A 27333-nucleotide genomic window follows, 5' to 3' on the forward strand; every position below is an offset into this window, starting at 1 on the left:
ACCGTTTGTATGCCACATACTGTCTCTGGTATGCAAGTGCGCTCTCCCGCACTAACGCTAATGTTTTGCTCAGTACTCTTTTTTTTGACCGACAATGAGTGTTTTCTCTCGATTCACTCTTTATTGTTGTCGTTATACTAATTCAATGTTTTTTTTTTCATTTTCGTCAGTTTCCGCCGTTTTTTAGACTAATTAAAAGAATACACCAATTTTGTCAAAAATAAAGACGCTCATAGTTTGTTTTTTTTAAACATTTGTTCAAGTCTCACATAAAACTTGTGTTTTTAGGTGGCCATGTCGGAACAAGTGCGCAGACACGACCATACTAAATGGAATGTCTTCAAAGCGCCCTATATGCTTATGGATAAAGGTTTGAGTACTCCAAACTCATTGGTAAGTAACATTTATACTTCATCTCTCATGACCATCTATATGTAGCCAACACGTGCATTTCTATATCAAGATTAAATTTACAGACTAGTTGGATCGCTACGTGTAACAAAACCACTCTGCTGTTTCCGAGTGCGTTCGTAGTGCCTGCCGACCTTCTGAAAAAACACCCAATCAATCACTACCTCATTGACGACGACGACTGGTTGGCAATCAAATACCTGACAGAAGACACACCGGGATTCGAGTGGACAGAAGAATTCGTTCAGAACTTTGCTACTCTTGAAAGTTTCATTAAGTTCGTCGCCACGGTAGGAAGTTTTTAGAAGTGATGAGTTCAAAAAACTATTTTTTCCAGATTCCCGGGAATGATCAAAAGAAGAAAATATACGTACGCACAATTCCAGCTCTCCCGATGGGTGATTTTGGTGGAACGGATGTACGAGTGTTCATTGATGAAGTCGCAGAGGTTATCCCCCTTTTGAGAGAACAACAGGGTGATACATTCAATAAGCCACATGGTTAGTTTTGGAATCTGATTTATAATAATAATATCTTATTGGGGATTTTCAGAACATTGTGATAATATCCAGAAAAAATTAAAATTAGCTGACCAAGGCTTTTACGCCACTATTTCACTGGAACAATTTGAGAAATTGCTTGAGGTGTACGATATAGACAAGTCATTGATTACGGTAGATTTTCTTCTGTCTTTTCGAATAAACAATAGGTTAATTACAGCTAGTCGATGACCCAAACTGGTTGATGGGATGCGTATCGTTTGTAAACACTGGTGTCCACTTCAAAATGCTTAGTGTTAACGGGGATGTGATCTGCAGCAAGGATCAAGCAGCGTTATACTTGTTTCAGACTTTGGTCTGCGGTGTGGACTGGCATGGCGTCGACTTTGCTGTCAGACTTGACATTCTTCAAACAGTTCATTCGCTAGCCGATTATCAAAAAGTAAGAATTCACAAAAAATAGCTTGTTTACATATTTTGTCTTTCAGGACCTCTATGTTTTGTATGAACCGATTGTGAAGCTTATTGTCAATTCCAAAATAAAGCATGCGGAAATCTACAGAAACTACGGGTCAACAGACAATGTCATGTTTTACAACGAATCTCCAGTCACTTTGGTTGACCACAGCGACTATGTTCTTCTCTGCGACCGATATGGATTGCCACTATACGAAGCCTTTGAAGACAAATTGGCCCCTTACCCCGTTTGGTACCTCAGAGCTCTGCTCATGCTGGGTTGGATCCACGGCTGCGTACAAAATGACGAATATTTGGAGATGTATATTCTTGATATTGCAAAAACTATCATGACTGCCCTCATGCTAGCCATTCCACAGGGAAAGCGTCAGTTAATGAAAGAAGTCACAGTAAGTTTAAGTATTGTGAAAAATATATAAATACCTGTTTCAGAATGAGGCTATCCGTTTCCATTCAGAAATAATTATTTTCGATGAAGAACAAGTCGTTAAAGCACCTTTTCAAAGAAAGCGTCTCTTGAATGCTGACACACAAGTAACACAGCAAGAAGAGGGACCAAAGCCTACTGGGTTAGTAATGAACATAGATGAACACAGTGTTTCAAAATTAGTCATGCTGAACGAATTTTCTATTTTTTCAGATCTGAAAATGTGAAGACCCGTGAAACAAATAAACGCAAATAAACTATTCCTGGACGAAGTCTACGTTTTTGGAACTTTCGTCACTATCAAACTGTTTTTACCATTGTTTCACGCTAATTGATCTGTTTTATACGAATTCCTTTCATTATATGTTTTGCTCTTATCAATTCTACATTATTCATATTCATGTGTATTATATTATCCTTCCGGTTCATTCAAGTGAAATACACATTCAGCATATTTTTCTTACTTTCTCACCTTACCAACTGTATTAAAATATGCTCTGATTCCGGGAAAAAGCAAAAAATGTCAGACTCCACTTGAAGCTAAAATGGCAAAAGTGCGTGTAAGGTGTTCACGCTGGCATTTTCCACTTGAACCAATTGGTTGATTTGACAAGTGCCGAGTTGAAGTTTAGGAGATTCTCATGAATGAGTAGTGAGCGGATTTCATCTTGTGAGTGTGAGTGTGTAGCGCTTTTTTACATTTTTATTACCACATTCAAAGACAATTGCGGAAAGCTCCAGTAACAAAAAAATTACAATACTTATATAAGCAAAGACGGAGGGAAAATGATGATTTATTATGGAAAAGTTCACAACCTGTTTATTCAGATAAGTTAATTTTTTAAAACATATTTCGCGCTGTTTGAAATGCCTATGCTCCTCCCGATTTGGGAATACTCATAAACACATTTTTCAATGACATAAACTACACTGAATGTAGTATTTAACCATTGTTGTTATTCGTTTTCTGTTATTCCAAGAAATGTGAAAGAAGTCTACTTTTTTTTCACAATAGTTGAGGTATTGAAAGGTCAGGGACCTGTAATCTGTCTCAAATTATTAATTTTGTTGCTATGCTCATTGGCTCTATCATATCGAACCTAATTCGAGTTGTTTGAGATGCCTATGCTCCTCGCGACTAGGGAATTCTCATAAACACTTTTTTCAATGACAGAAACTACTTTGTATTTAGTATTTTAATCATTTAAATTGTTGTTATTCTATTAACTTTGTTTTCGTTTTCTGTTATTCCAAGAAATGTGACACAGAACAGTTTGTATTTCTTCTGACTTTTATTCTTTGAGTTTTGATGTCTTTTGGGCAATTATAATACAATTTTTTTGTTATTTTTCAGTTCCAATAAGAATAATTTTCATCGCGTCAAAAAAACAGTTGTAAACTCGAGCCTAGTTTCAGGATAACGAGTTATTCAGGAATTTGAAAAAAATCAAAATATTTGACACATTTTCAGTACATTTCTCAATGATTCTACGCTCTATGGACTAGACTTGCAAAATATCGGCCCTTTTTGTACTGTGACCCGGGCCGACCGTGCCGGGCCGGGCCAGGCCGGTGAAAATTTTCAGCTCGGCACGGCCCGCCCCTGGCCCGTTGCAAGTCTACTATAGACCAGTAAACGTTGACCAACAGTAACAAATAAGAATTAAAAAGACCTTGATGTGTGTGATATTTTAAAATTTTGCTAATGTCTGAATAATCATAATTTTAAGATTTCTTTTGTGATGAAATTTTCAAAAGTTCAATCATTTCTTTTTTCAAAAGTTCAATCATTAGCTTTTAATTTTCCAATAGCATTCGACCTCATCTTTTTTGACAAAAAACTTGCAAACATCATCAATATTTATTTTTCATCAATTTTTTTGCTGACTTGATCACTCAAAATCGTATCTATTTGATTTTTTTTTGTTTTATTTTTCCGCGTGACAAACGATTATTGCCATTTGTTTATGAATGTGAAAAATAGAACGGATTGTATTTGATTTGGTCGGAAAATATTCGAATAAAAAGATAAAGGTCAGAAGTAATACAAACTGGTAAAGTCCACGGTTTTGTGAAATGGCAAATAACAAAAACAATTTCATACAAATGACTCAGGATAAATTTAGATTTATAGGTACAGTGTAGGTAACTGCGGGGGATTTAGATCTGAACATCCGGACTTGCAGAAACACAGAGAGACTAGGGGAATTGAAACACTGGACATCCGGATTCCCCGGTACGCTGACAGACTTCAGCACGGCACAAGTCTGCAATGAGGTAAAACTACATGTTGCTACAACGGATATAATACGGTAGTTTCAGGTTCAGATATTCATCCTAATCAGGTATGTTCACGGTTTTTACGGATTTATTTTCTTAAGGGTTTTGATATCTTCAGATTCTACTCTAGTATCTTGTATTGTTTTGCTAAAACCTATTCTGAAGTTTATAATTTCTCTCAGTTTTGTTCTCAGGACACAATACCCTCCAATTTTTAACTATAGACTTGAACCTCAGTATTGACTCTCTTTTGAAACCAATGAGAGGAGCCTCTGAGAAAGTCAGAAAGCAATGAGTGAATTAGGGGCGGAGTTCAGTATAAAAACTACTGATTTATACGCAAACCTTCATTTTTGCTACCCGATCATCATGGCTTCCCACCAACTGGTCAAGCTTTTTGTCTGTTTTGCATTGTCTATTCCGTCCTGGACACTCACATGCCATTTCTCGACCATGTGTGTCAATGACTATGATGTCATTGATAATCAAAACGTTTGCATGGCATACATCCACGTTCCGAGCGGAGGATTTTATTTTGGAGGATTGATCCATGATGTAAAGAAAATCAGTCCAACCTACAATCTCACTTCCGGACAAGACTGTCAAATCAAGGTAATTTAATATTTTAATTAAACCGAGACAACTTTCTAAATGACCACTTACAGACTGTGGACAACGATCAATTTTACGAGTGTTTCTGCTTCACTCCGCTTTGCAATCACCCGTACAGTGTGAAGGAGTTTGTCTCCAGAGGTTCTACATTGAAACCAATCTATGTCCGGTCCTCCATGTAATCGAAAAACTGCCTGCTACATTCATGCTGCATGTCTCTCCAAAAGAATCAAATTTCCCTCATTTTGTTTTACCTCTGTATAATTTCTCACCTCTAACCGTTTAAATTCTTAAATGAATTTTTGTTAAATATACCATTGATTTTTTATTCTTTCCAAGCAAAACCACAGATTTCGCTAAGTTTTCATCTTTTCGGTTTGCACAGATTATGAACTAAAAAACTGGGAAAGCAGATTTTTGGGGGGGAGGATCAGAGACACTTTCATCTTTGGTTTTAAAGCCTTTAATTCAGGAAAACTTGTCTCTACTATCACCGAGAAAAATATATCAACTCATTTAACTGAAGTAAAGAGAAAAGGTCAACAGGCCATGCTACACACTAGACAAACGGATTCGCATCGTTTGCCCTTTTACTTGGTTGATTCCCCTGGAGGTCTGAGTAAAAAATATAGTGGTAGAAAGTTATTATCAGTCCGATATTCTACGTAGTTGATACCCATTTGAAGCGCAATAGGATTGTAAGAGCTTAATATCGTCAGCAAAGGCTTGAAGATGAATGAAATGGTAGAAGTACAAGCAGAAGATCATTTTGAAGATCTGGAAAAAATCGGGTCAGAGACGGAACCCTAGTGAAAATCAGGAGGGAGCTCTTCATGTTTCTGAAAAATAAAGGATCTCGACCTGTAAATAATCGCATAATTAGTTTAAGGCTGATATCATTGTTTTCTCAATCCTTTTTCCACCTTCCAAAACTTGTTTCTCTTTTTTTGTTTTTATTTGAATTGGGAAGCACGCCGTTGGAACAATGTCAGCATAAATATAATGTTTTGAAAATTTCCTTCATTCTTGTCTGCCATCATTCATATACCTATCTGGTCGCTCCCAAAAAACGTGATTTCCTTTGGAGTCACTATTGATCATCATTTTCTCTCATATAATAATTTGCGCCCTTTATCGCGCCTTTGTCGGGGTCATCAAAGGTGGGAAAACAGAGAGGGACTGTTGGCGTATTTCTTTCATTTTTTTTTGGTTTTTATCAAATGATACCGCGATTCAGTGCCCTCGACATGCACATGGTTTTGTTTGTTCATTTGCTCCTTTTTGCGTTGCCTCTTCACGTCTTTTCCTTTATTTCTGTCGGTTTGGGGTCAGTGCTTCCCTATTCCATTTTCTTTTTTCCGATACTTTTTTACGAATAATACTTTTTTGAAACTATTGAATGTTTTGGTTTTTTGTACCAAACATTTTTCCCATTTTCAGAATGAACAAGCTCATTCTTTTTCTTGTTATCACCAGTACATTCTTCTCGATTGCTCCTGGAAAACCACTTCAGTTTATGAAATCGGGACAATATGAAAAATTGGAATTTGTTCTGATGGACAAATCGCCAACGCCCAACCCTTCAATTGGAACCGATGTGAGTGTTTATATCTACCTATTCTTGAAAATGTTTTATATAGTTTTAGAACAATTTTTATTGTAATTCTAGAAGTTTACAACAATTGCGAAAGATCACTGTAATTTTGAAAAGGTGAACCTAAAACATAGATTTTTCATAATTATTCAGAATATCTCTTATTTTCTGATTGATAAAAGTATATAAGAATTTAGCTCGGAAGCATTAACTCTAATCATCATAAAAATGTTTTCACTCATTCTTATCCAATATATTTTCAGCCTTACTTTGCACATGCCATCAGCCGCAATGCCAACTTCCTCGGTAGCAACAATACAATCTCCCTCAAAACATCCCCGATTCAAACCTCAGACGTTGAACTAATAGACGAAAACAACGTGGTAACTGGAGCTCTGCTGTTCCTAATCGTTTTGCTGACTTTCTTCGCATTCGCTCTCATCGAATCGATCTTGAAATCTGTGAGTCGACAGAATACCACCGACGCAGTGGTTCTCCAAAAGGTTAGCACTGAAGAGAAGGCAGATGAATAACAAGAAGTTCTTACATTTCCCTAGACATTATCTCAATATTCCTACTAAATTAACGATTTCTCTCAACTGCAATGTGCAATGGGCAATGTGTTGTTATTTCAATAAAAATTTCAATCGTTAACCGCTTCAAGAAAATTAAATCATGTAAACATGCTTGAGACACCATGTGTTAGGTTCTGAGTTTTTGTCAAAACTAAGATATCAGATATTCTACAATCGGTGTTGAATCTGCTGACAAAGTCTGGAAAAAATGTTGTATTTAATATAGTTGACATTTGCAATTTCCATGGAAAAACTTGGCACAGATTGCATGACTACTTGTTTTCTCACTTTTTTAACAAGATTCTTTCAAACACAGGTATTTTTTTAAATAAGGTTCAAAACCGGTTAAAAAAGAGTACACTATTATCGCTATGCAATGTAGCAGGAAATAAAGGGCGGGAAGAGGAAAGCAACCTGCGGCCCGCTTCTTTTACCCTTTTTCTATAGGAAGGTTTAACGCTCATTATATTAGGTTGAGTCAAAAGTTTCTTTCTTTTTTTGAAGTTGAACTTTGACTCACGGTTTCTAGGTCCTGTGATTGCTTATCGACCCAAACTTTTTTGCATTCTAATGACCTTCTCAGTGGCTAACAAACAGTATTTCAAGTTAATGCATAGACAGTCCGCTCGTGGTAACGATGGTTTTTTATGTCTCCAATCAAATTCCTGTTTTGGAAAGTTTTTTGGTTATATTCGCATCATTCAGCATTTTTGCTGTTATAAAAGTATTAGGCTGATGCATAAGTTTCTTTCTTTTTTGAACGAGTGACTTTGATCCTAGGTCTCTAAGCGGTGAGATTGTTTTTCACCCTATACTTTTTGCATTTTTGTGACCTCTTTAGCGACTAACACATAATGTTTCAAGTCTGTGTTAAGACAGTCCGCTCGTGAAAACGATGACTTTTTCGGTCGCAAACCAAATGCATATTTTGGAATGTTTTTTGATTCTAGTCGCCATTGGTATCAAAATGCTAAGATCTTAATGAGAAATTAAATGCAATTCCTAGAACTTTCAATTCCTATCAATTTTTTTCAGATTTCTTAACCTCTGTTCTTACCAGCTTTAGAAAAAATTCCACCAGAAATTCACTGGAGAAAAGTGAACTCTTTCTAGTTCTGCGTCAAGCAATAATTACTTCATTTCTCCTTAAAATATCAGTAATTTGAGCAATTCACATTCTTCAAAAAAGCAAACTTTGAGAAAAACAAGTTTTGAATACTGCGATTCTCGTTTAAACATGGATAGTTGTGCTAATAAGATAGGAAATATTGGCAGCATCACACGATAAGATTGATTGTGTCTTTTGAAAAAGTGGCTGTACCGGAAAAAAATGGTTCCTAGATCAAAGAATGGGTTAATTGAATGATTGAATGATCTTTACACCAAATCGTCAAATAGTAATTTTGATCCCTTGGTGTTCAATTTTTTTTTCAATTGTGTCATTAACATTCTGTCCCAATCCCACTTTTTACTGTGGGCTAATTTTACAAGGACCCCCGTTTGCCTCATTAATCCCTGCCGGTTTGTATGCAAAATTGTAAAATTTGTATTCACAGAAGATAAAAATGTATGACATGATAAAATCACAGGAAAAGGTTTAAAAAACGAACGAACTAGAACAAAGATTTTGTGGTAATGAACTGAAAACTGCGTAAAAACTCAAAATTTAGAAAATGATAGTAACCTAAAGTATTCATGAGAATGTTGGCTCATAGCACAACAACAGCAAAATCAAATAAGGTCAAAGTACAAGAATTAAAGTAGAACAAAATAACACTTAGTGTATTTTCCACAAATAGACTTCTTCATCAATTACTTATTCACTAAACGTTTTTGTATAAACGAATGCCGCTCTTGGTGGATCGTCGTAGTAGGTGTCGTCTCTCTCAGTTTCAATAAAACCGTGTTGTTTGTAGAACTGCTGAGCAGTGGTATTGCCGACCTGAAAAAAGATAATTCATAAATTAAGGAAAAACAAAAACTTACTTGCACATGCAAATGAATGTGTTTCTTAATGGTTTCACCGAACGAGATCGCGTATCGAATGAGTGCTGAGCCGACTCCTTGTCTGAAAATAGAAACTCTCACTGATGTTCAATGTTATTTTACAAATCTCACCTTCTGTATTCGACTAGAACTCCAATCAACGCTATGTACAACATTTCCTTTTCCATTCTGCAGATAATAAGACCAATTGGGTGTTCATTGATATAGGCAATTCGGATAAACTTTCCCAGTTTGTGTGCATTGTCAAACTTAACGTCTGGATACATGTTTGGAAACACGGTTTCCATAAGCATTTTGAGGTTCTGAGATAATTGAGAAATATAACAGTGATCCATATATACGCCACCCTCCAGAATTACGAAAAAAAGAGATTGATGATTTCAACGCAATTTTAGTGTCCATCTGGCATTTTTCATTATCGGCCGGCAATTTTACAAGACCGGTCACTGTGAAAACCAATAAAGTAGCAAAAAACTAAATATTAATATTAGCAATTCAAAGAAACATGAAAAAATACATAATGCAAAATATGAAGAGAGGCGTTTCAATGTAAATTGAGAAAAGAACGACAATATTGAAAACTGGAATTTTTCAAAATTCGCCATATCAAATTTGCTTTTGCAATGATACTGATAAATGTCACTTATAGAAAGTTTTCAAAACGGTGACGGATGAATTGTCATCTTCTCACATTTTTCAGATTTTCGAAATTTTGAAGGGCGGCGTATTATTATCTATGTGGAGCACTGTATTAGTACGTTTTCCGTGTACCAACCGAAACAGTTTCTTTTGTGACTTCACAAAGAATGACAGAGTTGCTTCGCGCACTTGTTCCAGGTTGTTCCCCGTCTGGAACAATATTCGATGTTTCTCCTTCTGCATGGTTACTATTCACAAGAAAAAAGGCTCCTTTTGGCGCTTGTTTATAGTATTCTTCCACAAAATCTTTCACGATGAAACCGTTCTTTTCGTAGAAACATTTGGCGTTCACATTGTCTACCTGCAATATTGACTTCCGTTTTCAGTTTTAATGAAATTATTCGCAACTTACACGAACGTGCAGCGACATAGGCTTTTTCAACTTTTCAGCAAGTTGAACTGCGTGCTCCAAGAGAATCGAACCGATGCCGCATCTGGAGATTGGTTCATTCAAATTGAGTAGCAAATAATACAAAACACTTACTTCCGGTATTGCATCAATGTTCCAATCATTGAAATATACAGCATGTCACTCTTGTCGGTATCACAAACGATAACACCAGCTGGTTTTCCATCACAGTAAGCAATTCTCACAAACTCTCCCATTGAATCATGATCCTCATAGTTCTCTGTGGTATAATATTCCGGGAAAATTGTATCAATTAGAGTCTTGAAAATCTGAAAAACAGAATTTGAAATGTTTTATTTCCTAAAATTGAACACAGCTCATCTGGTAGGTTGTCTTAACTTTGAGAAAAAACTGACCACAATGTTATCTTGAGTTATTTGACCAAGAACGACAGAAGATTCACGTACAGTCATTCTAAAAGCGTCTTCGTCCGAAATTGGATTTGATAGTGCAACTGGAGTCTCGGGTTGCGTTGTCAATAGATTTCGTTGTTGCTCGTCACTTGTTGATTGTCCCGGTAATTCTTCTGTTGATTCCTTGTATTTCTTTGGTTTGTTTCTCAGTTTCTCTGCTGCTCGCTTGCTCATTTTGTGACTGTCGTCGTTTTTTTAAAGTTGTGGGCACTTTTTCTGACAGTTACTTACCGCGGCGGCTGGAAATGTGAAAATTTATGATAAAAAAATAAAACAAAAAACTATAAAATCGGCACAATTTGAAATGTGGGAAATAAAAGAAGAGAATAAGAAAAATGTAAGACAACGCGAAAGGAGAGCTACGGTCGGGAGAAGAGCGTACTGTTTAGCGAGCGGAGTGTCGTTTGAGATAAAATGGGAGAAAAGGTGTAAGAAACGTGAGACTATTAAAAGATGTTGTTATCCATATTCCAAGAAAAAACAACAAAAATAAAATGAACACACCTAAATCTAAAAATAATTATTTTATTTTGACAGTAAAAAAGTTGGAGAAATGCTATTGAATAAGACATCTTCACTGTCTAAGGACTTGCAAAAGTTGTTTCGCGTCTAAACAATACTTATATGCAGAATAACTGAATTTTTATCGTGATTAAAACTGGAACAGTTAAAGCATCGTTCCTGATTAGTATCTTTTTTGAAGCACGACGGGCGGCTACCTACTTAAAAAGTAGTTTCCATCAAAACTTTTATATGGTCTGTTAAAAATAGCTTTCATGCAAATTTTGCAATTTCAAAAAGAATGCTATCATGTTTGAAAATTAACAAAAAATTAGAGTTCATGTTAAAAAATTTGTCCATTATAGATATTTTTACTTAAAAAACATGTTTTTGGTTTTTGTGTCTGAATTTTTCTTTTTTTGTTGAGCGGTGGATTTTTGATTATTTACTGGAACACTATCGTAAAAAAAGTGTTCGTATTGCAAATTCAAACCAATTTTTCGCAAACAGGTGTCCTTAGCGGTATTTTTCTTGTTTGTACATGCCTGTCGTTGTAAATCAAGGACATCCGTATCCGTCTTTTATTGCACTACCAGTATTTTTGCCCTTTAGGAAATTTTAAAACTTGAATACAGTTAATTGTTGATAAAATTTGTTATAAATCAATTTGTCTGTAACTGAATCCGCCCCATACGGTCAGAGAATTAATCAGAAACTAATTTGTTGAAAATAATTTGTCTAAAAGTCCATTGTTTGATTCAAATAGTCAGCAGAAATTAGAATGGAAGAAATTACCAAACAGACAGATTTTAGTCACTGTCTAGTCAAATAGTAGGCATTATTTAGACATTTCAAGAAATAAATCCTTTATTTTATTTTATTTTATCACAATATCAATTTCCCGCTAGTTTGCAAATATATTGAATGATTTCCGGATGTTTTGTTTTTGAATGAAATGTCATTTTCATGGTTCAGTGAATGCGTCATCCGCTTACACATGTCGAAATCTCCATAGTTACCGTTGAAGTAGACATCCATAAGACTCGGGTGATAGCTCTCGTGACTCTTCTCTCCATTAGACGCAGAGATTCAAAAGATTCACGTTTCTTTTTTACACTTCCTATGCTACTTCCTTTTTTTTAAATCTTTGCATATTTTTGCTTACAAATTGAAACATTTTACAGAAGTTTATATTTTCAACGAGTATGACAAGTTCGAGAAATGACATGAACATTGAAATGGCTGATATGGGTGCTCAGGTAATGAACATTTCTAAAATAAGAGGTTTATAATACTATTTCATTTTAAGAACCGAGAGCCACCAGAAAATGGAGAACTACAAAACCAATATGAAATTGATCATCTTCCCAACAATGACGAAGAAGGATTCAGTCTCATCGCGAAAATTGGGTTCATCATTATCTTGTATGTGAAATAATATCGAATTTAATTGAGAAAAATACTTTTTTCAGTTTTATCGTCTGCACCGTCGTATCATTCAAACTCAAACTTGTTTTTGAAATAATAAAGGAAGTCGCCATTGGAGAATACAGAAAACTCACGCAGTCTGATGATGGTTCGGCCACCGAGCCAATTCGCTCCAATCTTACCCAAGCTGGCTGACTAAAAAAACTGACATAAAAAATTTCTCAGTTTCTTATATAAACTTTTTTCAATTCTCAAAGACTTATGTATATGGCTATAATAAAATTAAGACGAAATTGGTCAATCTAAATGTAAGAGAGAAATTTTTTTGTCGATGCGCCACTTTCTAAATGTAAGGAGTGCCCGTACAAAAACGTTGTTAACTAAGAAAATGGAGCAACCATGACACTCTCACAGAGATGGACATTTTCAACTGCAAACGGTCGAAGTTGTCAGAATTATTTCCACAACTGCACTTCATTGACTTCAAATTAGTTTAAACTTTAATTGCAAATGCAATAGTTACCTACAGAAAGTGACTGTTCTAAAACTTCAGAATGAAATTTCATCAACTAAAAAGGTATTCATCAATTGTAGAATGATGCCGGGATCACATACAATTTTAGTTTTCCTTTAACTGCAATGTTGCAGTATACATCAATTTTTGAAAAAGGTGAGCTGTCGACAAAGCAAACATGTTGGAAGAAATTTAAGAAATGGATCCTTAGGATGCCTTCTATCTATTAAAAATTAATATGTTTCATTTGTTTATTCTAATGTTATTATAATTTAATCAGAAAATCTTATCTGCTTATTTGAAAAGTACTGATTAAAATCATGTTTTCCGTATCTTACTTTACAAAACATGAGAATTACGGCAGCTCAAACCTCTTCTTCGGGATACGATGTCTGATCATTTGAACCCTTTTCATTGTTGTTAGTCACAAATATATCCTCATGCAACCACAACTAAAAATACAATTAGTCACGATTTATTTTGCCAACTTGCACTTCTTACTCATTAGCGGCAGCTTATTGTGATTACCAAGAGATCAGGTTCAAAATAGTGAGTTTCTGCTTATGTTTTGACAAGAAGTAGACACAATTGTTAGTTTCTTTTTTACTTAAACTTCTTTTTTAGTAAGAATAGTGACAGTTTTCAGGGAAACGAAAACGGTTTGTTTTCTCATTTTTCAGTAGTTATTTAGACGTTTTAAAAAGTTTTTATTTGTTTTAATTCCATCCTAAAACTCTTTATTTTGAAACAAAGCTGGTTTTTTGTTTTTTTTTAACGTCTGATATTTTAATGATCTTTTCCCACTTTGAAAATAAATATTCTAATATCTTCTCTTCTCCTATGACCAACAGAAGGAACCTCATCTATTTCTTTTCATCCCCTCTACCCCGCATCTCGCCATCGCCCCTTTTTCTAATTTTTCAATAAGAAAAATGACAATAAAACGGTTGTCCCTCACAACGATTCATTTTCGGGGGTGAAAAGAGGGCACCCATCCTTCTGCTCATAGTGAGGTGCCCTCCATTTATTTTCGGCTCCTCAGTTAGTCTTCCCAAAGTGACACTTTCATTTCGCAGAAGGAGCCATTCTCGTCTTCCACGAATTTTCGTTTATTTTTGTTTTCTTTTCTTCCGATTTCTGTGAGGTGGATAAAGACGAGTGACGTGGCAATAAAAGTGTCAACTAGATGGATAGATTGATGGAATTTCCCAAAATCGAGGTGTTGAAAAAATACCGAGAAAGAGACGTTTTCCACTTAAAAGGAGAAAAAGATCATAGTATCAAATCTAAATCTTCCTTAATGTAACAACGTACAGTGACTTCAATCAGGCAAATTAATATTTTTTTCTCATGAAAGTTCTGGTGTTCATAGATTTTGTATTGTGGATCTCTCGGATACTGTAGGTAATTAAAGTTTACTGTAAAAATCTATGATTTTCCTGAAATTATTGTGCTTGATTGTCTCACAACATTGTTTGATTGTTTCACAACATTTTAGAAAATGGCAGGTTACTGTAGCTATGAGGGTTATTGTTGGTGTCGAGAAACTTTTGTAATTTTCATGAAATTTAAAGTTTTGCAGTTTTCCTGCATTTTTTTTATTACAAGCAATCTACTGTGTAACTAATTAGTAGTAGAAGTGAATGTCGCCTTTTGCTGTGGATACATCATATCTGAATTAGACTTTTGACGTTTCTACGGAGATGGGATACTACTAGGCTTCTTGTCTTCTATAAACTTGCATATTTTAGTCTAAACTGCTTTGAACTATTCCTGCGTATGTTTTCACATATATCATAGTCAATAAAGGCTTTCAGGTAGATCAGTTATCCAAATGGACACCAATTCTTCAACCAGCAACTCTTCTCAAGAAATCAGATCTTTTCCAAAAAGTGAATCGTCCAGTTTGGTGAGTCCACGCAAAGTTTTCCCCAATTTCGAAGTTATGTAGATTTATGAGCGTACCGCACGAATAAAACTACTCAATTATGATTTTATCTCGTTTTTTATATTCGAAACTTTATGAGCGCTTGCGAATTATTTCCTTTTAGTGTTTTTTAGTTTCTTTAAAAGCTTTTGTGGTCTAACCCGTTTTTTCCTTTCTTTATGGAAGTTGAAATCCCTCTTCTTGGAACAAACGTAGTAAGAAACAACCAAATAAAAAAAGCAAATTCACTTGTGAGTTTTATATGAAGATAAGGTATATCATTACTTGTAACAATTTTCCATTTTCAGTGGACCTCTGCCAAAGATACGTTCAATGCAAGCACCAAAGGATATGAAGCCAAAGTGATCAACGTAGTGGGCTATGTACTTCTTCAGATTGTTCTTGATCTCACTGTGTTCCAAATGATGCTTCGGTATGCTGTGAGCGCTTGGCGAGGAGAATTAGCGGTGAGTGGTTTAATAATGTTTTGGGTAAGATCAACATAAAAGAAACCAGAAAAGATTAACAGAATCTCGAGAAACTAAATTTGAAAACTACTAACTCGGAGAGTGTGTTGATTTGATAACTTGGTTACGCTACAACTTGTGATAAACATCAAACGAACCGCCTTCTTTTTTTTGTAGCTGACTATTTTTTTTTCTAAACCGGCTCCTATCACAAAAGTTTTAAAAAAAGACGGTTTTAACACCAAGTAAATGCATTTCAGTTCAAGGTAACAAAATTCTTATTTTACCCTGTTTCAAAATTTTGATAAGATTTATGAAACATTTATTCGCAATAATAAGATTAGATATAAATTGGAGCAGTGATACATTCAAGACTCTGATACGTTTTACTAAATTTCATTTCTACCAAAAATTTTTGAATGTGTTAGCTAGTTAAATTTGAATAAGTTAGCTTGTTAGGTGATATTTTTCACAAAAGTATAACATGAGAACTTTACGAATGAAACTAATTGACAATTACAAGATCAATATCATCAAAAACGTCCTCAACTTTAAAAGTTCTTCAGAGTCTCGACATGGATCAAGAAATTGAGCCAACTCCAGAAAGAGTACAAGTTCTAGGAATTATTTTTTTCACTACTGTTGTCGGATCAGTCATATCCGTATATAAAAACGCAATTGGACCCATCATGCTGATTTTGACTCAAATTGTAATGGCTGCCGGAGCATTCTACTATATTTCAATGCCGCTCATACTTGAAGCATTTCAAGAATTCTGGATAGAAAAGGAAAACAACATTTGTTTAATTCATTTGTCTTATCACATCTTCATCATCTTGTGCTACTGCTCTATCTACTTTTTCCCAACCTTCATTAATTTGTGGTTCATGTACTGCACTTTCATGGTCATGTTGGTTCTTCTTGGATTCAAGGTGTCTAACAAACTTTATGTTTTTCATTGAATTCTAAATTTTCAGGTTTTCGGAGACAAAAAAACAAATGTTGTCAACTCAGCTTCATCCGACCTAGCATCAATGATTTCTCTATCAGAAGGAAGTACCCCACCAGAAACAGGTTATTACGGAGACAATAGCTCTTTTTCAGAATAACAAACTATTTCTATCCTTCCATGTCCGATAATATACCCAAACAGGTTTTACATAAAAATTGAATTACAAACGTATACATCTTTAATTATACATAATTAAAGCGTAATCATTTTTTAAAACATTTTCTACAATTAACGAGAAAAGGGATGTACAGAGAAACTTTTAATGGGTCCTTTCCATTTAAAAAATCTATTTTTTTTAACCCGATTCTGGTTTTTTTGTTTTACATGATATCCTGGTTGTATCGTATTTTCTCCTTTTTATAAGATGGTATTTGTTGTCAACTATTTTCCCAAAGACAAAATTGTCGACAACTGAAAGGCTTAATGATGAGCCCACATGGTTTTCCCCGCAAAACTAGGCTCATCATCGCCTTACTAATCTCTTATTTCAATATTGTTCCAATCTGTTCACTAATTCACTTTATTTATCTCTTTTCAATCACCTGTTATCAGGAATATTCAATTAATTATAATTTGAATTACCGCTCTAAACCCGTTGTGTCAGTAAACGCGCTCCACTCAGCCGCGAGCGGTCGCGTAGCGGCCGCCGCGCCTCCTCCGGTCGTCCGGTAGCGTGACGAGTGTGAAAGTCTTGGCAAAATAGATCCTATCATTTTTCCGGACTATTTTAGCCTATTTTAAGCGCTACTGACGCATTGGGAGAGTAAATAACCGCCCTTTTTAGGCCCTTTAGGCCAGTTTCTCTATCCGCTGTTTGAGTGCGCCCAAACGTCCAACTTCCGTGCCGCCGCTCCTTCAGTTGGACTTATATAAATTATACTAACTAAATCTTTCGTAAATAAATGGGTCTTGTCTTTAAACTGTGTTCTGTTCGTTACATCGCTTATCTCACACTTTAGCCGTCATTTATACACTTTGATTGGGAAGACTTTTCCGGAGCGGGGCTGTCTCCGACCGCATTAAAGCCCCGCCTCCACATGGTGCATAACGACCGTTCATTCTTGTAATGATTGGCCAGTGACCCGTCGATCTCTCCGATTTATCGATTTTTTCGTAGAACTTCACAGAAGCATGCCGGAAATCGCTCAAATTAGACTATTTTACGTCTATGAGCAATAATCGAAACGAGAGCGGCGCTAACTGTAAAAAGAACCGAGTCGGCTTCCCTTTCTGAAAAAATCAAGGCTAGTGAGCAACGATAGTGGCATCAGAATACATTGATCCATCAAAAAATATAAAAAATTCTAAAAAATTTCGAAAATTCTCGTCAATTCTCGTATATTCGCGTTATTCTCTTCCTCTGCTTCCGTACATATCGATCCGCGGCTGAAATCTCTTCAAACTCGACTACAATACCGTCAAACAAGAAGAAATCATCGTCAAGGAGCTGAAAACCTGTACAGAGAAGTCACGAAGGATATTCGCAAGACAAATTAGCCGTCGCAAGCTCAAGTTCGTAAATAATTCCATTCGATTCGTGTTTTCCCCGTGGAATTCTGCGAAAAATGGTTGAAATTGAGCTGAAACGCGATAAATAGATCGGATGGCCTCCGTGACAAACATAAAATTAGCCGTCGCAGTCTCAGTCTCGTAATATAATCCGTATAAATCGTGTTTTCCCCATGGAAATCCACGAGAACGGTGGAGAAAAAGAGCTGATAAAACGATAAATCGATCGGTTGGCGTCCGTGACAAAATCCCATCGGGTAACCAAAAAACATATAAAAAAAACCTATAAAATTGTCTCAATAAGTCACATTTTTGTGCGAAGAGCGATTTTTCAAACCAAATTTTCATAAAAAGAGCAAATTCCATCACCGGAATGCTCAAAATCACTCATTCTTGAGTCTCCGTAAATCGACACCGAATTAATTGTTCAATCGGACTACGGTACGCAGTGCGCGGGTCATTGTACGCAATGCGCGTGTCACTGCGGACCATGATACACATGAGCTTACGCGCAACCGAAATTAAGTAATTTCGCGCTCGGCCCAAAATATTTTTCGTGTATTTCCGTCATGTCGTTAAATTTTCGTGAGATTTCTTGAAAAATATCAATAGAAAAATAATTCTGAATTTAATTTCAGTGGAAAAATGAATTCGTCCGACGGAAAAACTCAAATGTTCGACCCGCGGCCACGATCGGAACTAATGTCTTCAGACAACTACGAAGTGCCACAAATCGTCAAGCCAGCAGTCGCTGTGAGCCCTGTGAGTACTTATTCATAAAAATATCAAAAAATTATACCAAAAATCCGAGAAATTTCGCAAAAAATTCGACAAAAAAACTCTAAAAAATCCGTTAATTTCGTCTGAAAATTATCGGAAATTTCGGCTGGCTACACAAAAAGTGTGCTAATTCGTCAAAAATCCTATTTAAAGGAACTAAAAACGGTAAATAAGAACCTGTCGACAAAAAATCGATAGCTTTCCAGCCAAAATCCTTGAATTTCAGCCAAAAATGTTCAAAAAAGCAGTTTTTCGAGCCAAAAATCGATAAAATCCATCGATTCAAGACAAAATCCAAAAAATATAGTGAGATAGAACCCAGTACTCCTAAGTATAGGTCATCTTTATTACTTTTTTGGCGGAAATGTCTCAAATTCTCGAATTTCAACACTGTCTGAGTACATATTTACTGAAAAAATCAATAAAAATGCTAAATCTAACCAAAATGGGATAAAATTCTCAATAAAATAACGATAATGTTATTGAATATTGCTATTTCCAGATCCGGGACAAAGAACCGACCCGCGGCGTCAGACAATCCAACCGAGGAATCCGCGGTTGTGATCATCGAGTCGAAATTCTTGGACTCCCAATCTATCCCGATTCATCGGATGAGGAAGAAGAGAAAAAGCTTTTGACCCGCGGATCGCAACTCGTTCATTGGCCGCTCGCCAAAGAAGGTACATAAATAGCAAAGAGATACCCATTTTGGCTAAAAACCATCAACGTTTTGACGAAAAACAACGAATTTCCGCTGAAAATATCTCAAAAATCAGTAATTCGAGACAAAAATCGATAAATTTTGGCGATTCACGATGAAATCCAAAAGAAATAACGAGATTCGGGCAAATACTTCGCAGTATTGGCCAATATATCTCACTTTCTAGCGGAAATGTCAGAAATTTTGACAAATCAATACAGTTTGAGCCGAAATATACTGAAAAATAGATAAATCTGCTAAATATACCAGAAAGGGAGAAAATTCTCTATAAAAAGTGTATACTACTACTATAAAAAGCTATTTACAGCTTCGCGACCCGCCGATGAGATAAACAGAGGCTACGATTCCCCATCGAATCGTCTCAAGCCGCGGATCGGAACTTACTCGATTCCGCCACCATCACAGCTACAGATGGACTCATCAGAGCGAACCGCGGAAACCTCATCCTCTTGAAACTTTTGGAGGCTATCCATGTAGTAAAACACAAAGAGAATTATCAAACCCTCAAATCAATACCTTTCCAGCAGTGATCAACACGCAGCAAAAGAATTCTGCTTCTGAAACAGAAGAAGTCATACGGAATCCGATTCGAAAGGCTTTGAAGCCACAGTAGATGGACCCGCGGCTGCTTCAACACTTCACTCACTGCCTAATCAGCCCATCCGCTGGCATAAAGGTAAAATATTAGCAGAGAACCAGGCAAAGGAAACAAAAATTGTTTTTCCAGAAACGAGCCAAAGCTCTACGAACAGTCAACAACCGGACATCGTGAACTTATGGACAAACTGAAGGCTCCAGAAGCCAAGATCAGCCTAGTCCCAACAACAGTCACACACGATCCGTGGTTGCACTGTAGCTTCCATTCAAATAATTCAAGGTATATAATATCTAACAAATCAGATGACAATTATTGATTTTTAGCCACATCCATCAACCGATACAGCTCAAACACTACGTCAAGCACACTTCACCTGAAGTGACATGAAGCAACACCAATCCGCGGTTGAATAGATGTCCACTCTATACCAATGGCTAATCAATTAAAAATTGTTTGTCTTTTTCTGTTTTACCTTGTTATCTCCTTCGTGAGATTGTTAACTCTGTACCCGAAAGGGAATCATCACCTTTGTTTAGCAAAGGGCGAGTCCCTTCTAATAAATTAATCGTTGTTGTTCATATTCACATATCCGCCTAGTCGCAAGTTGAAGCGCCTCACGGAAAGTGGGATTGATGAGACATCGTGACGAATATAACAGAGACAGCAGCAAACTCACTATAACCTGAGCAGTCAATGAGCTCTCAGAGATTCACGGGGATGATAAACCCATTTAAACGGTTCACAAAGGCACAATCATGTGCAAATCAACAGCAATCCGCGGAAGAAGAGCAAAGTCAGAGTCATGCTTAGACCGAATAGCTCACCAAAGATAAAAAATCTATATTACAAATTCAGAAGCAGAAGAGCCGATAACTCCGATGCGCGAGAACAAAAAGAGACACCGCTCAAATAAAAAATCGATAATGTCAACGACATATCGACAGATTCTGGGCAAATGTCTCAAACAAAACCATGTAGAAAACAACGTCATCTACATAAAAAATACATCAAAATCAGACAGAAACCACAGTTTCTGGAAGATTTTCAGACAACGAGATCCGCGGAAATCACTGTTTCTGAAGGATCATAAGACCAAACCGTCGAGAAGCTTCAAAAAATGGCATAAAGTCATCGTCACGACTTCGCAACAATTGGCGAAGGAGCGATAATTGCCAGAAGCTTCGAGACACAAACCGTCGAGAAGCTTCAATTATGACAACGTCACGACTTCGCAACAAATGGCGAAGGAGCGACAATTGCCAGAAGCTTCGAGACACAAGCCTTTTTTTTTATTTTCTTACCGTTAAAGAGCCTCAGATATGGAATAACGACGCGACTTCGCAACAAATGGCGAAGGAACGACAATTTCCAGAAGCTCCGAGACAAAAACAAGTTGATTTATATTCTAAACGTTAGGTTATAGCTCGTCTATAATTGAAGTATGGAAATGATACATAGAACCTTTAAACTATGGCACTGTCGACAGACGAAGCCGAATAGTATCCAGGACACTATAGTATCTTAGAGAGCCGCTAACTCTCGATAGACCCAACAAGTTGACTTCACAATCAATGCATGTGACTCTGACGAAAGACAAAATGTCTATAAGTGGCAGTTACAGATTGTTGAAGAAGAAGGTTGTCTGTATCAGAAATAGCTAATCTGATACGCAAAGAGCGTGAAGACAACAAATTGGTAGCAATAATTGCAATTCAAATTTCAGGCTGGCACCCTGAGATTTGATCAAGATCCTCAAATATTGCACTGTAGCGAGATATAATACGGCCTAGACCGCCGACAGGTTGGCGTTTTTATTGCTTTCTTGTATCGGATCCATACCGATTGATAGCAGGACGTCAGTCGTGAAATCCGCGGTGCAGATAGTTATGCAAAATATTCATACTCATATACATATACGTGTAACGGAAAGCACAGTGATTGCATCTTTGACACGCTTACTGCTCCGAAGTCACACATCATATGAGAATCTAAACGAGTAAATTGAAATCAGTCTCATAACGATCAGAGCATGTCCTTTCGGATAGCAAAGACGAACGTTCTACGGCGATCCGCGGATGTCATAGTGACCTTTCTGTCATACAGATCGTGACCTTGTCGTCTTAATGCTCAATAATAAAGAAAGATTTCCAATCGAAACAATAACTGATTCTAAACAAGACCTTGTGAATGCATAACTGCCTACTGCAAACTCACTGCTGACGAATTGCTGTTTCTAACCGCAAAAGACCAATGCTGACAAGCCAGCATCGCTAGTGTCACCCACCTTTGCGTCGTTGACATGAAAAGGAGACAAGAAATAGGACTCCCCTTATAAGTCCTTGTCGACCACGTCTCCGCGATCGTATCTAGCGGGCAAAGGTCCGGAACAGTGCTATCGAATGTACACTAAAATACCACTGGCAAAGTGCTATCGAATGTACACCGAGGTACACCGTTCGAGCAATGCTATCGAATGTACCCGGAACCTCATTGCTCGAGCAGGGCTATCGGTCGTACACGGAATCCCACTGAGCAATCAGTGCTATCGAATGTACACCGAGGTACACCACTCGAGCAGTGCTATCAGGCGTACACGGAATCCCATTCTTCGAGCAGGGCTATCGGTCGTACACGGAATCCCACTGAGCAATCAGTGCTATCAGTCGTGCACGAAATCGCACTGCTCTATTCAGTTTGAGTTACATTCTGTGCGAACGAGTGACACAAATTTCCAGTTTCGAAATCATGGACACATGATTAGAAGTAACTCAGGAAGAAGCTAACACCCTTCTTCCCCCTTGGAAAAGGTACTGAGGAGTATAAAATCAACAAAACTAACCCAGACCAATCACCAATTATTGGTCGAAAAGCCACAGATGCACAAATTCATCCATCGGCTTAACCCAGATGCACAAATTCATCTATCCTCTGAACCCGATCACATAGACCAACGGCTAGGGATGCCTGCCGTATGGACCCTGATTTCCATCCCCCGCCAACCACTTGTTGGAGTCGTGGGCACACGACTAGGTGTAGGTCAGGTCCTGCGAGTCTACGGGCAAAGAACAGCACGCATATCATGAGTGCTCAAAGAAATCAAGACTGTGACACACACACAGGCACACCATTCGTGTGGGGTCGTGGGCACACGACTCGGTGCAAGCAGTCCTGTAAGCCAAAGTGGGGAAGGAACGGAACATGACCGAAGACGGACCCGCGGAAGCCCATCTAAGAGCTACTCGTGATATAAAAGTCAAACTCAAACACGCGACTAACAACATCTCTAGTCGCTAATACACCGAGGCTAACACCCCTCATTTCTAACTAACAAAAAACAAAACACTGTTTAATCTGAGTTATGTTCATCGCGAACAAGCTTCCAAATCGTGAAATCACGATTGGACGTAATTCAGAAAGAGCAAAGATGCACACGTATCTATAAAAATTAACATCAACAATATCAATATCATCGCATAAAAGTCCTAAGGCTCAATCTCTTCCAACGGAATGAGAAGAACCTCGTATGCGAATCCAATACTCATTCGACATAATAATCAAAGTCTAACGACTACGATTGTCGATCCAACCAAGTTGGTGATCTCAAAGACAATTGGAAACGCCAAAAGAGCACAATACTGATGCCAAGGTTACTCTGACGTTCTGAAAAGATCCCACATAATCATTCGTATGATATCGAGCAAGAGACTCCACGATATACCACATCACATCTTCCAAAGGAGGAAGTGGCCAATAAGATCGGAGATCGTGACTCATATCTCGAAAAACCAAAAACCTGCGAAGGTAACATGAGAAGACTTGCTCATAAAGATCAGGACGTACTGAGAGTTACTTCAACATGAAAGTGCTTTTGATCGATCCGCGGTTGCGGACATTATCGATTCAACTCTCATTACTAGTGTACGATCCGCGGAGAGGGAAACCACTGTCACAACAGTACTATCTCCCCAACACACAGCAGTCATTATCAGTTACCAAAGTATTAAATCAAATTCCATCAAAACACCTAACGCTTTCCATACTCTTGATTTGACAGAGATATTCTGTACAGAAGCTAAACAAGAGATAAAGAATGCTACCTCAAATGTTGCTCAAATTCAGAGAGCTTCAGAGACACATTCTACAACACACGACCCAAATGGTCCAAGATATGGAACAGCACCCAGGTGCACAAAATCATATAAAATCTAAAACATCAGTCAATAGATCCAGAGCACACAAGAGAGTGTACCTGCCGTCAGAGATCTCGTAGCCACATCAAAGCTGCATCAAGATCTTAATCTGAACGCGAAAATTATGCTGGACCTCTTCCAAAAAGCTCAATGAGATCAGTGACTCGAACCAAATCAAAGTTCACTCTTTCAAAAGCTATGGATATTCTAGTGATATGCTTCATACAAGAGACTGACCAAAGAAAGAGTACCTACAGAAACAAAGAGAACTGTCTGAAGGAAGCTCAGCCAGTGGCAACGTATATCGTTCCACCAAAGCTAAAAAACCGAAGTAAAAGTATCACGACAGAGTCAAATGTACCAAACGGTGCGTCACAAGCTGAATTGACAACTATATCTTTCACTGATAATTGCTTCAATGCTTCATTCATTTGTTACAGTAACCATGTTTCACAAAGTGACACTTCTCGAACCTTGTTCGAACCGCCAGATCTGTAGAACATTGTTCACGATCCGCGGTTGTAGCCGCTACAAATCCTAAAAATACCTCATAATATGAAAATTTCTTTTAAAACTAACTATACCGAAGACGGTGATAAAGAAAAATTGAATATGCAGCCGTTCCCTGAGTTTCTACAAAGATCAAACCATTATGTTTATGCGACATTAGTTCCGAATGACACGTAACGCCTCATATTCCTTTATCTGGAAACAACAGAAAGCTAACCACTTCTTGGTCTTATTGACTCAGGAGCGTCTCTGTCTCTCGTTCCGGAATCATTCGCAAATGGCTATTTACATCCGATCTTGAAACGAACGTGACTGTCAGTCCAAGGATTCAGATTCACCACATTCGAAAAACAAATATTCATGCCTTACAAAGTCATCTTCAAGATACCAGAAATCCACAATCCATAGTGATTGTAGGGTCACCAGCTCTAATGGACCCAAAGATCCAAGCAATCTAATCCGAAAACTCGCTACTACGGTGCTAAAGCCAGCCCTAGGGCAGGAAGTTATCGATCCGCGGTTGTCAGATAAATATCGAACTGCAATTGAACAGTAGTGATCCGGAAGATGCCCTGACAGAACTGACTTACAAAATTGCCAATTCAAAAATTGAAAAACCTGAGTTCTAAAGTTCCCTGTACATCTGATGACAGTTGCGAAAAATCCACACTGGATTAAGTTCATAGCAGTTGTCAAACACAAGAACAAAAGAACAAAAAGTTATCTTACATATAACGGCAACAAGTCACGTCCAGCAGCAGTGCTGCAAGAGATTGGTCAATATGGTAATCAAACTGAAGAAAGGCACAAAACTTTTTAATAAAATTTACTAAAATTATTTTCAATAAAGAAAAAGACACCCATCCCAAAGAGATGTTGCGATCCGGCCGTCAAAATATGACACCTGGACAATTTCCAAACTCGGTATTCGTTCAATGCAATTGGCATGTGATCTTGTCCATACTATCCAGACAGATCCTCCGCATGACCATACACGATTGCAAGAGAAGTCCAATTGAGTCAGATATTTGGTTCACTCTGAGATCATCGATCCAGACACCAAAACGATTGTGACTATACTCGCCGAAAACCCATTGTCCCTCGATCCGCAGTTCCACCACAAAACGACAAAACTGTCATGGTTCTGAACGCTACTAATACGAGGAAAGGATCATATGCAACAACAAATTCTCTTAAATACTCACTAAAATTATTACAAAAACTCTGAAGACATTCAGCAAAGTAAAATCCTAGTCTTGGGAAAGCCAAGTGATGAAACAGTTCCAAAATCTCGACTAGATTCGCCTAGCAAAGATAGCGAGATTGCTCATTATCACCGAGCATTGCAAAGACTGATTGTATATTATCACGGCTACACCTTCCCTACTGTCATCGAGCGCAACACTGGCGCAGATGGAATACACCGTGTTACACAGAAGGATTACATCTCCATTGCTTCCACATGAAGCCAGTGAGACAATTCTCAGACACCCGCGGTTTCCACTTGCAAAAACTACCGCTCACAAAACATATGACATTAATGGCCAAATGCCAGAAGACTAGACAACGTCTAAAAAGTCACAAATAGTCATCGGGAATGATCACTCATGTTAAAAAACCGAAACGCGACGGACAAATTCGATCCGCGATTGTAAAGCGCAGAGGCGAATTATACTCTCGTGCAGTCTCTCAGTTGATTCCTCTTGAATTAAATCCACTGAACCGCCCTAATATCGCGACAGAGGAAGAGATAGAGGATGCACAGGACTCCAGTCCAAGAGAGCTACCAGCACCCGCGGTTCTGTTCAATCTAGACATGAAACACGTCCCAGAGCTATTCTTACCAAAAGACTTGACATTACTGAATGTGAAAATTAGACAAATCCAAATTTTAATGTAAATAAATCAAATAATATAAATGTACCACTGAACCTAAACACCGATCATCTTGAGAATAATGCAGTGTCAGGTGACACAGATGATGATCTTGACATCATTGAAAAGAGATTGGGAAATACGGATACTTTTCAAGATCCACAAAGAGTCTTACCGGCTGAAGCCGCGGATGATGATTTTTCGGAGTTGCCAGCGGACAGAGTTAGAACTTATCTTTCTCGAAAAGCCACAGAGCTTCCCATCAATTACGTTCATCACGCTGACAGTCAGGAGACCGCTGGCACCCTCCCCCCGGGAATGTTGTCAACTATTTTCCCAAAGACAAAATTGTCGACAACTGAAAGGCTGAATGATGAGCCCCACATGGTTTTCCCCGCAAAACTAGGCTCATCATCGCCTTACTAATCTCTTATTTCAATATTGTTCCAATCTGTTCACTAATTCACTTTATTTATCTCTTTTCAATCACCTGTTATCAGGAATATTCAATTAATTATAATTTGAATTACCGCTCTAAACCCGTTGTGTCAGTAAACGCGCTCCACTCAGCCGCGAGCGGTCGCGTAGCGGCCGCCGCGCCTCCTCCGGTCGTCCGGTAGCGTGACGAGTGTGAAAGTCTTGGCAAAATAGATCCTATCATTTTTCCGGACTATTTTAGCCTATTTTAAGCGCTACTGACGCATTGGGAGAGTAAATAACCGCCCTTTTTAGGCCCTTTAGGCCAGTTTCTCTATCCGCTGTTTGAGTGCGCCCAAACGTCCAACTTCCGTGCCGCCGCTCCTTCAGTTGGACTTATATAAATTATACTAACTAAATCTTTCGTAAATAAATGGGTCTTGTCTTTAAACTGTGTTCTGTTCGTTACATCGCTTATCT

At 37.6% G+C, this 27333-nt stretch overlaps 7 protein-coding genes across 7 annotated transcripts; 6 read left to right on the forward strand and 1 right to left on the reverse strand.

The window, feature by feature from the left end:
* Positions 1–294: 294 nt before the first annotated feature.
* On the forward strand, positions 295–2071 carry GCK72_023006 (uncharacterized protein; the record flags this gene model as incomplete). Its single annotated transcript, XM_053735178.1, has 8 exons — positions 295–393; positions 477–701; positions 749–911; positions 964–1085; positions 1132–1353; positions 1400–1777; positions 1821–1957; positions 2029–2071. 8 exons carry the CDS (start codon positions 295–297, stop codon positions 2069–2071), a joined length of 1389 nt encoding a protein of 462 aa, XP_053578744.1.
* A 2393-nt stretch (positions 2072–4464) lies between these two features.
* GCK72_023007 (uncharacterized protein) lies at positions 4465–4889 on the forward strand (the record flags this gene model as incomplete). The annotated part of the gene is made up of 2 exons (XM_003090503.2): positions 4465–4707; positions 4761–4889. The coding sequence occupies 2 exons, from the start codon at positions 4465–4467 to the stop codon at positions 4887–4889; spliced, it is 372 nt and encodes a 123-aa protein (XP_003090551.2).
* Positions 4890–6148: 1259 nt separating this feature from the next.
* On the forward strand, positions 6149–6834 carry GCK72_023008 (uncharacterized protein; the record flags this gene model as incomplete). The annotated part of the gene is made up of 2 exons (XM_003090504.2): positions 6149–6304; positions 6565–6834. The coding sequence occupies 2 exons, from the start codon at positions 6149–6151 to the stop codon at positions 6832–6834; spliced, it is 426 nt and encodes a 141-aa protein (XP_003090552.2).
* A 1858-nt stretch (positions 6835–8692) lies between these two features.
* On the reverse strand, positions 8693–10578 carry GCK72_023009 (uncharacterized protein; the record flags this gene model as incomplete). The annotated part of the gene is made up of 7 exons (XM_053735179.1): positions 8693–8818; positions 8863–8944; positions 8995–9185; positions 9659–9883; positions 9935–10016; positions 10067–10260; positions 10348–10578. 7 exons carry the CDS (start codon positions 10576–10578, stop codon positions 8693–8695), a joined length of 1131 nt encoding a protein of 376 aa, XP_053578745.1.
* Positions 10579–12110: 1532 nt separating this feature from the next.
* GCK72_023010 (uncharacterized protein) lies at positions 12111–12528 on the forward strand (the record flags this gene model as incomplete). Its single annotated transcript, XM_003117738.2, has 3 exons — positions 12111–12164; positions 12215–12330; positions 12378–12528. The coding sequence occupies 3 exons, from the start codon at positions 12111–12113 to the stop codon at positions 12526–12528; spliced, it is 321 nt and encodes a 106-aa protein (XP_003117786.2).
* Positions 12529–14681: 2153 nt separating this feature from the next.
* Positions 14682–16350, forward strand: GCK72_023011 (uncharacterized protein; the record flags this gene model as incomplete). Its single annotated transcript, XM_003118066.2, has 4 exons — positions 14682–14756; positions 15083–15241; positions 15808–16173; positions 16219–16350. 4 exons carry the CDS (start codon positions 14682–14684, stop codon positions 16348–16350), a joined length of 732 nt encoding a protein of 243 aa, XP_003118114.2.
* A 2057-nt stretch (positions 16351–18407) lies between these two features.
* Positions 18408–20248, forward strand: GCK72_023012 (uncharacterized protein; the record flags this gene model as incomplete). The annotated part of the gene is made up of 5 exons (XM_053735180.1): positions 18408–18524; positions 19045–19222; positions 19788–19872; positions 19991–20140; positions 20185–20248. 5 exons carry the CDS (start codon positions 18408–18410, stop codon positions 20246–20248), a joined length of 594 nt encoding a protein of 197 aa, XP_053578746.1.
* Positions 20249–27333: the final 7085 nt, after the last annotated feature.

Source organism: Caenorhabditis remanei, chromosome X (genome assembly GCF_010183535.1).
Source record: "Caenorhabditis remanei strain PX506 chromosome X, whole genome shotgun sequence".
In the NCBI taxonomy this organism is placed as follows: Eukaryota; Metazoa; Nematoda; class Chromadorea; order Rhabditida; family Rhabditidae; genus Caenorhabditis; species Caenorhabditis remanei.